The 12059-nt window shown below is 41.0% G+C and overlaps 1 protein-coding gene across 1 annotated transcript in view; it reads right to left on the reverse strand.

Annotated features, from left to right (window-relative positions):
* The window catches only part of cds1 (CDP-diacylglycerol synthase (phosphatidate cytidylyltransferase) 1), a 35905-nt gene extending 25988 nt beyond the window's left edge, over window positions 1-9917 (reverse strand). The window contains exon 1 of the mRNA XM_080004122.1: window positions 9651-9917. Coding sequence (XP_079860248.1) covers window positions 9651-9701 — 51 coding nt within the window. The 5' untranslated portion in view covers window positions 9702-9917. The remainder of the gene's footprint in view (window positions 1-9650) is intronic.
* Between the last annotated feature and the right edge of the window lie 2142 nt (window positions 9918-12059).

A 12059-nucleotide genomic window follows, 5' to 3' on the forward strand; every position in this document is an offset into this window, starting at 1 on the left:
ATGGCTCCCGTCACTGCTCGCTTTGCCTCCTAAACTCAGCTAAAACAACAAGGTAAGGGTATATGAAATGCTGTTCTAGCAAGCTCATTGAGGAGAGCAGAGAGAGAGAGAGGGGACTGATGGGACATGGGTAATTCATGGGACAACAACACCATTACTACATTTAAACCTAAACGGAAGAAGCTTTCCTTTAAAAAATATTAGATGTACCACATTGGCAACTATGCATGCATGTTTCTCATGTATAACACGCGGATTGGTTTTAATTTCTCAAACCAAGTTTTAGCTTTGACCAATTTCAGAAAATACTTGTGATCAGCTATCATGAGCACAACATCTAGAGAAAATAAGTAATCGGGGCAATGATGTTGGTTCTAAATAAAGCTCCACTGGTATGGCTGGAATAAAGAAGCCATAGTTTGAAGTAGAGCAGCTAAACTAGACAGTATACTTCAAACCAAAAAAAAAAAAAAAAAAAAAAAATGTCCCAGAACACTGGAGTCAGTGTGCTCAGATCTAGATGCATTCCTGACGACAATGAGGAAAGTATCCGGGAAAAAGGGGCTTACAAACACAAAACATCTTCTCTTTTTTTTTGTTGTTAATATTGTTGCCTCTTCCTGCTCTAAAAGTTCTGTGTGAGTATACTAGCTGTATGCTGAGTGTGGAGCACCAGCTCTTCCTCCTCCTCCTCCCCCTCCTCTTCTAAGCTATTAATATTTCCTCTGCAGAGCGGTGGAGGAGGGTGGTGTATGGAGGCCAGCCAGCCAGGTGATTAGCAGCTCAGTGGGTGATGGGACTAGTGTAATCCCCACCAGGGAAGTCTCTGGAAAACCAGCATCGTTCTCCGCACACGGACAGTAAGCCATGCATGAGGCTGTGCCTAATGCCGGGATCAGACTACACGATATTTTTGTCTTTCACCATGGTCACCATGTCAGATTAGGCGATCATAACGCCATAAATGATTGCAGTGTCTTGGTCGGGAGACTGGCACACTAAAAGTATGATCCCGACCAATCATTGTTGCACGAGTTCATAAGCCGTCGGGAGGGGGGGTCAAGAAACTGTCAACAAACATGGCTACAGAAGCGCTGTGTGTGATGCTGGTAATCTTGTGCTCCGAAAAGAAAAAGAAAAGAAAGAAAGAAAGAGCGATTGTGGAGCCGCTCTATTGTTGATGACACGTGGACGGACATGGCTCCCTCCGCTGACGGAGCCGGGACAGAGCCCCTGTAGAGGAGGGAGTACCCACGCTGCCCGCCAGGCTCTGACGAACCTTTCCTCACTTGTGTGGTTCCACCTGTGAGCAGCAACAGCAGCATCCCTCTTTCTCTTTGCCATGTTTACATACAGGTATGTGCACCAGAGAGCACTCCTATGGGTCAATGTCAAGGAACACGTCGTCGGAGTTGTCAGGCTGGGCAGGAAAATACGAAGGATTCTGACACACTAGACCTTTCGTCGGGGTGGTCACCCATTATGTCACACTACACGGGGTAAAGACGCCCCTTCATCGTTCCCAATCGTATCAAAATCTGGCTGAATTTGCGTCGTCTGAGGCTGGCATTAGTCTTCTCTAATAGATTAATCTACAACACTGTGGAGGATTATTTTGTGAGGGTTGTACATGTACAATAATAATAATTATAATAATAAATATAAAAGTGGTTTCTATTTATCCACTGGTCTGGGTTGGGGGTTGTCTGCAGACCCCCTGGGGGACTGTCGGAGTACATGTGTACATGGCCAATGAACGGGACAAAGCAGCAGAGGTTCAGAAAGAAAGTCTTTAACCAGGACTGCACCCCCTTATCAGAGAAGGTTGTAAGGAATTCTAACTGGATAGTCCCTGATGGAAATCGTGATTTTGGACAACAATTAATGCAAATTTTAACCAATCTCCACAATATATGTCAGAGCTGGCAATTTAGCAAAATTGCAGTGACTTTTACACTAAAATGTCCAAAATCAATAGACCAGTAAAATTTGTCACACCTCCCCACAGAACACAGAGCCTGTGTCACCGGCAGCACATCGTCATAGTCATACAGCAAAAATTTTATTTGGTGGAAATGTTGTCAATACTTCCCTAAAACATGATCAATTACAGGACAGTTGGAAACCATTTTTTAAATTCCCACAGTGGCTTCCTGGTCCAGTCAGTTAGTGCTGAACAGCTCCACTAAGAACAGACCTGTAATTGCTTGGGGAGTGGAATGTGCCTCACAGTCATTACTGCTGAGGTCACAGGTTCAAATCCCCTTCCGGCATAAAAAGTCCTGCTTATTAGTAATTTTCCTATTTTTGCACAGTCGATCGTTTCAAACACTAAAAGAAAAGAAAATAAGTATGAACTCCTACAATCTCATTCTAGGTCAAGATGGTAAGGCGTAGGGACTGATTCGACATCCTAATATCTAGCTCCTGGTTTGATGTTTTACAATTGTTTTAATATCTTTTGTCAAATACCTCACTAATTTGATAAACTCAATAATTGGACGACATTTCCATGATGACTATTGGTGCTTCCATTAAATATCCACACACAAGGTAGAGGCATTGATTAGAAGTGTACAGAAAGTTTCATTACTCAATGCTCCTTAAAGACAACATTCAACTGGTTAACCACATTATGATAACCGAAATCCCTGACGATATCTAGTCTCATATCACAATATTGATATTGTATTGATATATTTCCCAGTCCTATGTTTTAGCGTTGTTATTTTCCTCCTGTACCAGGGAGGGGAACGTGGCTTCACTGGGGTTCGTAAAAAGTGACAAAAAAAAGCAATTTCAAAAAGCCAAATAATTCAAATGTCAAACAACCTTGTATTAACTACCATCGTGTTTACTCATCAGAAGCCTTACATGTTCTCAGTTGTAGTGGTGCACTGTCCAAAAGAGGACACTGTTAGGAAAGAAACCAACTGTGATTTTTGCAATTCAATATTACAATTTCTTGCTCTTTTTATTTTTTTACAGACTATTCAACACTCAATTTTAAGAAGGTCACGCCTCGCTCCCCTGTCCCTCTTTCGCTGAATCGCTGAGTCCTGCTGCACTTCGCATTGATCTCCTTCAGGTTCAGTGAGAATCTGACACAGCATTATGACTTCCCAAAGTGAAGGAAAGTGATAAATTCCCCACATTACAAAGTCACGATTCATTTGAGAGTCACGGCGATGATGGTGATAAATTTGCCGACACAGAGGTTCCAGATAATTCGATTTTATCTCCCGTCCCCAAGTCATTTTGGGACATTTCTTCAAACTCTCATCTTCACAGCATCGAATCTGGTATTAGACAGTAGCCATATTTCAGTGTGAGGTGATCAATTGGTGCTGCCCCCGTGCCCATAGGCAAATACACACCCCGTGTGTGTGTGTGTGTGTGTGTGTGTGTGTGTGTAACCTACTGCATTTCAATCCATATTCATGCCACGGCCAACAATGCAGACATACTGTAGAATTCGATGGTCTGAAACACTGACCAAAATAACTGAAAATGATCATTCTTTTGGTTCAAAAGAGCTACTAGTGAATTCTAAAATGTACCTACTTTACTTAATTCCGTTTCTAATAAAAGCAGTCTTTCATGTTTTTACAGGACCAAAAGAATGAAAAAATACATTCATAAAGGTTTCCATAATGTCAAACACATTACTTCATAATAGCCAAAAAACCGATGAATGTGCTATCTCACCCATATCCATCCCTACGTCCTGGGTCACAGTCAACGTACTGTTTAGTCTGAGATGAGTCCTGAAAACTCAGGACGGGACTCATTACCAATTTCCGACTGCAGTACTACGAGTATTTACAACATCAATCTTATTTGTTAACTGGACATAAAGCATGCACATGGTATGTTGTCAGAAATGGTGGTTCCTTCCGCCACCAGTTGAACACTGGTAAACATAAAGAAGGGATGGAAAGCCATCATTTGTACTATGTTGACTCACAGTGACAGGTTGTTATATTTTAGAACAAAATGCTGGTAAACACACATATGTCATTTGTGGGTTTTGTTGCCCATTGGCCAAAACCAGCTTCCTTAGCTTGCGTTCAGGTTTGTGAACCTTTATTTTTTGGATTGACAATGACCTTAGAGAACCTACGAGGAACTTGATGCATCTCTCATGGACAGATCAGAACGGTGAAGCTGTACTTCAGCTTGTACTGACGAGACATGTTAACTCGCTCAGCAAAGTAAATGTAAGACTGACTTTTTTTTTTTTTTTTTTTTAATGTCACTTGAACTGGAAACGTAAGATTGTATTTACAGTGAAACAAGCCTTGAAGGTGACAGCTTAAAATCCTATGGCTCAAGTAGTAGTGCAAAGCAGCGATCCTGCGGGAGTCTACGACCCTATATGACCCTGCGGCTCACATGGACTCTTCAAAACCAGATTGAAGACAATTGAACACTTTAAAAGGTCTTTTGTTTGTAGAGCATTTTGACATTTTAGTGGATATTTTTGTCTTTGTTCATTTTATGCCACTATCATAGTATAAGCCCATAATAGTGTAATAATACATATTTCATTGCATTGCATATTGGAATATAAACATTCTGACAGATCATTTCCATAAACTCAACTGATGGAAATTAGTTTGTATTAAATCACATTGCATTTGGTGCAAAATTTCCGACATACCCTCAAAATTACCCTTTGGATTAAACACAATTATGGAAACTAATGAAACAAAAAGATTGTGATCAATTTGAATAATTGCAATCAGGAGATAGTGTAGTAATTGTGACAGCCCTATTCTCAATATTTGTCTGAAATGTTCCCTCATCCTGTCGTGACCAGCGGATCAGTACTAGCAGCGCTGCAACAACCCACAGTGGAAATCAGCGCGGTGGTGGTGGTGTTGGTAAGGGAAAGCAAGACGAAAGTAAAATGGGGGGCAAAAAAAAAAAAAAAAAAAAGGGGGGGGGGGGGGGGGGGCAAAGCGATCAACCCAATTGTAAACAATAAAACAAGCCATGTTGGAGGAGCAGGGGGAATGCAGGAGCGGCACGGAGCTGTCAACAGCTCTGCCCAAAGACAAACAAACAAAGAGAATATTAAAGAGCAAGCTGTGAGCGTCAGAGCATGTAGCCGCCGTCTGCCGCTGTCTCTGCTGCTGCTGCCTCTGTTGATCGGCGCTGTTTACGTCTGCAGCAGCGCAGCACAAGGCGGCGGGTTAACAGACTGAGAGTCAAGGTCAACTGTCCAGTGGGTTTTAGTACTGTTCTGTTTATTTGTTATTTTTGCAGGCGCCCGCGGCCCATCTGGCCTCGGCGAGGGCATTAAGGGACCGGTGAGGTGTCTGGAACACCGAATGGGAAGGGGAAACAGCTCGCACACTGCAGGGGAGAAGCGTAAACAACGACCTTGGAGACGACATTTGCGGTCCCTGCGTGTCTCCCGCTGCATGGGTGACAGGTGTGAGGATTTTAACTACAGTAAGAAAGGAAAATAAACAAATACTTTTACAGACCAAGGCTATTACTACCAAACAATGAAAAAAACAACTTCACGTTGTAGACTCACTGATGAGTGTGTGTGTGTGTGTGATGAAACTAAAAGAAAGAAAGCACCAAGAGACAGAAAGTTCAAATCCTAAATCCAAAGGAAAACCGCTTTTTTTTTTACCCAAATTATATTATTTGAACATTCTGAGTCACCACGAGTGATTGATTTTAAATTGATAAAGAAGAACGTGGTTGCTGTTGCCCTGTTGCGTGGCAGTCAGATGAAGCAATTCTATGGATAATGGATCAATTTAAAACATTCTGAGGCCAATCACTGGGATTGACTCCCAATAGTCTAAAAATAAGGTCTAGGATAAAAAAATACCGTAATTTTCCTTTACAGACGGAACCAGAAACACAGAGAGAGACAAAAAGACACTCCGCTCTAGTGTGAAGTCCTGGGTCCAGCCTACTGGAGTGCCCTGGAGCAAGACCCGGAACCTCAACCAGCCTCAGGTGCGTTGGGAATCCAAATTTGATGCTATTATGGTATCAACTCAAATTGTATTAAAACATTGATTAACGTTTATTAACAAGAAGTTTAATCGATCACTGTAATTGATCGTGGTGTGAGGTGCGAATGTGTAGTTCACTCTTTATTAAAAAGGGACTTTTTTTTTTTTTTTTTAAGCCAGGGAGATATTCTTTATTTAAAAGCAGAATATGAACTCTGCCTCAAGCATTTCCAAGATAAAGAAAGTAAACTGGTGTTGAATAAGGGAGCGTTTGGTATTGCTATTTAACTTTTTTTTCCAGACGCCATCTAGGCCTGGCTGCTGTGTAACCAGGCCTGCCACCCGAACCTCCTGCAGAGGGATGCGTCTGGGATCCGTCCTCCATTGCAGCATTGTTCTCAGACAACTTTGCAGCGGAGCAGGTGTCATTTTGCCCTCTGCGGGAATAGTTAATCTGTTTGGTAACGCACTCCGTAGGCACAACACACCTGGGCCCTACCTTGGTTACACTGCTGGACAGATGAACAGGGATTCATAAACATCTTAAGTCCTGTCGTACATCATGCAACGGCACCGTGCTCAATATTGTTCAAAAGGACATGAGTGTGAACCTGAAGCCTGACGAGTGGATGTTCTCTCTTCTTCGTGCTGATTGACGGGTTTTGTTGTAGCTCCTGGTGCCGCCATCTTTCGCCGGTGCCACATTAAGTGATATTTTCCCCAATCGTGACCGATAATAAAAAAAGGATTGCGCAGCGAGCTTTTAACGACGACATTTTCGGATTTCCAGTCTCTTCTGCTCACACACATAACAACTGCTGCCTCTGAGGAACACAAATCTAAAGACGGCGAGCGGACAGACACAGTTTCATGGTACTCCCGCACCGAAAATATCTTGTGATATTTTGACACCAAAAAAAAAACAAAAAACATGGATGCCCTACAGCTCGCCACTGTGATTGTTTGTTGCCATTGCGATTTTGGCTTCGACACAAAAAAAACAAATGGTTTTGGAAAGACTAGCCCCAATAAAATTGTTTGGTTGAATCGTGGCCTGGCCCATTGGGATCATAGGAGACAGATTTGAGTCTCACTCACACACCAATGACAGCTAGGACCACCATGTACTACCCTGGAACACCCTGGACTACCACGACTCCGTCCGATCTCAATTCGCTGCCATATCGGCCTCAAGAATCATGTAATGTGGAGGAAGGTATAAGCGTTGAAGATCTTCTCTGTGATACTCCCACCTCAGGAGTCACTTCACAATGTGATCGCTCAACTCCCAAACAAGGCGGGTGAGGCCGACTGGTTTCCCGAAAGTGAAAACTTGTTTAAAGGCCACAACAATCTGACTTTTAAGGACTAACAGACAGAGAGCCACAAAATAACCTATTAAGTATATAAAAAAATCACCTGTTATTATGCTACAGTACACCACTTTTATTCATAATGCCGCAATACTTACTGACACCTGCAAATTTTGGGCTCACTATTCTCTAGTTAACATACTGCAGTGCTACTTCCTGTTAACTTTGTGTATATAGATAGTGTACATCTGTGTAATTTCTTATCTCATTAAAATTTGCATCCCTTTCTTGACTCGCAGTGTTTTTTAATTATGTAATGCTTGAGTCACTGAAGTAAGACTCTGCGACTACTAGTCTATACTTTTTAAACAGCTGATGGGTTGTTGAGCTCTATCAAAGGACAAATAAACTAGCCCAGGGAACACAAAAAGTCCAAATGTAATGTTAATTAGAGCCATACGGAGAATAACTTCAAAAATGAACATGTGATTCATACACAAATACAAATCCATCCCCACACACCAGCCCAGCTGCTGGAGGGGAGGGGAGGGGAGGACAGTGGGAATACTGCGGCCCATCCACTGTCAGAACAGCTGTGAGCCGGAGCCGGCAGAAAATAGACTTTCAAGGAGGTGAGGATGGACAAAGAGCTACATTAATGCGACATCAACAGCGACGCTCTGCCAGGATCTGAGACACGCACACACACACACACACACACACACACACACACACACACACACACACACACACACACTTCTCATGCATTCAGTTTGGTAATGGATCGGGGGAATTCCACTCACTAACACATAAAAGAGACCTTCATCATTGGTATTTTTCTAGTATAAAGATGTCAACTTCCCAACACCAAGTTGTGAGCTATTCCTGTGGCTCCCTTACTGTGAACTCCCGAACAACACAGACACACATACGGGTACACAATAAGAGTGCATAGATTATCATGTGTGGCCTAAACGGCAGTGGCAGTGTTATGCTCGTGCGTGCGGCCTATTGACCAACACAGCGGGAACAGAACCCCCAGTTCTGGCCGTATCAAAGCCAAGCATCACAAACTGAGCCGTGTCGGACCCCAGAGTGAGAACTGAGTGTAGACCTCTCACCAAAGTATTGATTTCAGTGGCCATAGCGTGGCACTGGGAGATAATTAGAAAAAAATGTAATTACATACCGCAGGTATTTACATTGTAAATACAATTGAAAAAATTGTAATTAGAATAATATTCTAATTTGGTGTTTCCGGGCTTTCAGTGCTATTGCATCGGGAAATTGTTGACAAGTGATACACACTTTTGCAAACCATATGATGACCTGGTCGGACTGTTTTTCCTCAGAATATGCTGTCAGAAAACGTTTGAGCGGGTTTTGTTTTGTTCTGATATCACACATCACGCTACCGTGAAGCTCAATGGGATGATCCTCAGCGGAGAACTTTGAATCAGCGAGCAGATTGAATGTTCGCGTGAGATTCCCCAGGACCATCGTGGAGAAAGTCTTCCACGCAGCCCCATCTCACCGCTCGCTCCCACAGTTTCAGAGACGTTGTGCACAGTATCGGGAGCTCGTGTGTTATTGTCTCTGGGCTGAAGACAGGCTTTTCCGGCGATCCCCGCAGGCGTCGGGGATAACCAGGGACGGCTCCAATGAGCCTCAAACAACTCTGGAGCGTCCCAGCTCTGGGGAAAACTGAAACTTAAGTTATGTTAACAGCAGTGCACGATACCATTTAAGGCCCACTGCCACAAGAAGGGTGATTTCATAGTTAATGTCCTTCAAAATACAACTGTCAGGCATCATAATTGTTATTGCAGTGGTCAGTTCAGTGACAGAGCCCTCACTATTTTAAAAGGGTCGAATAATCATACTGTGGTTTTCAGAACTAAACAACCCGCCAGGAGGAGTTAAATTTAGCTTGTTGATCAGTCTTGGCTAATATAAGAACACAAGATCACTTTTGCGGACCCCGCCACAACGATAACAACAGGAGGAGCACGTTCATAAGACAAACACTGTTTCTGAGAAAGGGTCAGCAAAAATAAAAATATAATGTGTGACTTTTCCTTATTACTTCATTAGTTTTTGGGGTTTTTTTTGTTGTTTTTTTTTTTACAAACAAAATAATCGTACGGATTACCACTTTAAACAAACCGAGCTGCTGATTGGAAACTGCCGGGCGAAACGGAGCGAACGAACGTCCACTAGCTGGCATCCCGACCTGGCAACCCAACCGCTCGGCGAACAAACAAATCTCCAGCGAACGGAGCTGCGTTCGAACCGGCCCGGGGTGCTGGACGCAGAGAGCCCGTCCCCCCCCCCGGGGCGACACGCTCCGTACCTTGTCGCTGGCTTGGTCGGCGTCTCCGCCTCTCCTCCTCAGCTCCGTCATGTCGCCTGTTCCGCCGCCGAATGTCACATAGGAAGCCTCCGGTCCGGTCCGGGGCGGAGGAGGGCGACAAACCGAGTATTAACAGCCGCGTCCTTGGCTTTCCCTTTTTAAATCCGTGTGTGGCTGGCGGGGGTGCTCGGCCGGCCGGGCGGGTCTGGACGTGGATGGGGGACGGCGGGGTTCGAGCCGCGGGGTCGGAGCTGCTCCTGGTGCGTGTGTTTGTTTGTGCCCGCAGCTCCCTGCGCTGCGGTCGGCTCTGTCCGGGGTTGCCAGGTCGGGTGTAAACCAGCACGCACACGCCCCTCAAAATCCACACCAACAATGCCTGTGGGGAAGTAGACCGATTGTAGGCGTCCTGCTGTTAAGGCTGCCGCGGTCTATTACTAGGTCTGTGCAGTATGATAGACTATGATATTTTGTATGAAGTTAATTTCACAACACAAAATGGTGTAAATAGTTAAGACCTATAATGTATCCATTGGTATTTGTGTCCAAATGATTGTATGATATATATATATATATGCACACACACACAAACACACTGTATTTATCCAGTCTGTGCAGCCATTCATTATGCCAATCATTTTGTTCCTGCCATAGCCTTTTAAATGTATCCTGTGCACAGAGCGCATTCTGTATATTCTGTTTATCTTGTAAATATATACATTTTTATTTTTTTATTTTTTTATTTATTTACATATATATTGTGAAGCCTGTGAAGACTGTACAACGACGCACCAACCCAGATTCTGACTTTCTGACAGTTAGATGCCTGGTTGTCATACGGCTGTGGCGACAAACGATGAAGCGCCTCCACGTACACACGCCCTAGCAGAGGTGGAGGTTGTCACAGACGGGGATAAAAAAATAAAATAAAAAGACCCCCCCCCTATAATAATCATCGTCATAATGATATAAAACCTTCAGATGAGTGGTAATCATTTCATCACTCTTTATTTACATGTTTAGGTTTTTAAATAGACACGTTTTCAACTTCAACAGCAACAACAGAAGTGTTCTACCCAGGGTTGTCTTTACATATCACCCAATGAGGCGCGGTATTTTACAAACCTGGCAACCCTGCAGCAGCCCGCCCCCCCCGTTGCCTCCGGTCCAATCAGCGGGGCCGGCGGGCAGCGCGCTGCGGTGGGCGGGGCGTCACGGCCCGGCGTGACACAGCGGCGGGGGGGGGGGGGGGGGGGTTGCGTAAGTATGGCTACTTCCGGAGGGGGGGCGTTCCTTACCGGAAGTAAGAACAAATCTGAGCCATGTCGTTCAAGTCAATGGAAAATAACAACTGAGGCTGTAATAATAGAATTTTATGTGATTATACTATATTATATTGTATTATATCATATTATATTATATTATATTATATTATATTATATTATATTATATTATATTATATTATATTGTATTATATCATATTATATTATATTATATTATATTATATTATATTATATTATATTATATTATATTGTATTATATCATATTATATTATATTATATTATATTATATTATATTATATTGTATTATATTGTATTATATTATATTATATTATATTATATTATATCGTATTATATTGTATTATATTATATTATATTATATTATATTATATTGTATTATATTATATTATATTTTATTATATTATATTATATTATATTATATTATATTATATTGTATTATATTATATTATATTATATTATATTGTATTATATGATATGATATGATATGATATGATATTATATTATAATATATTATATTGTATTATATTATATTATATTATATTATATGCTATGATATTATATTATATTATATTATATTATATTATATTATATTATATTATATTATATTATATTGTATTATATTATATTATATTGTATTATATGATATGATATGATATGATATTATATTATATTATATTATATTATATTATATTGTATTATATTATATGATATTGTATTATATTATATTATATTACATTATATTGTCTCCTGTATTGTATGTTTTTGTACATTTTTTTAATTTGATGTAATGCATTGGTTAAAAATATTTTTTTGTAAGAATGTACAAACAATCATACCAGTTCAAAACAGAAACAAAACAATAACAAAGGAGCAATCATAATAAGAATGACAGTATATCAGAGAATGAGTAAATAAATAAATAAATTATTATAAATGTATAATTATTAGTATTATTATTATTATTATTATTATTATTATTATTAATACTAATAATACTAATACTACTACTACTACTACTACTATTACTACTACTACTACTACTACTACTACTAATAATAATAATAATAATAATAATAATAATAACAATAATAATAATAAACAAAAAAAACAA

Source organism: Zeus faber (genome assembly GCF_960531495.2).
Source record: "Zeus faber genome assembly, chromosome: 7".
Classification (NCBI taxonomy): domain Eukaryota; kingdom Metazoa; phylum Chordata; class Actinopteri; order Zeiformes; family Zeidae; genus Zeus; species Zeus faber.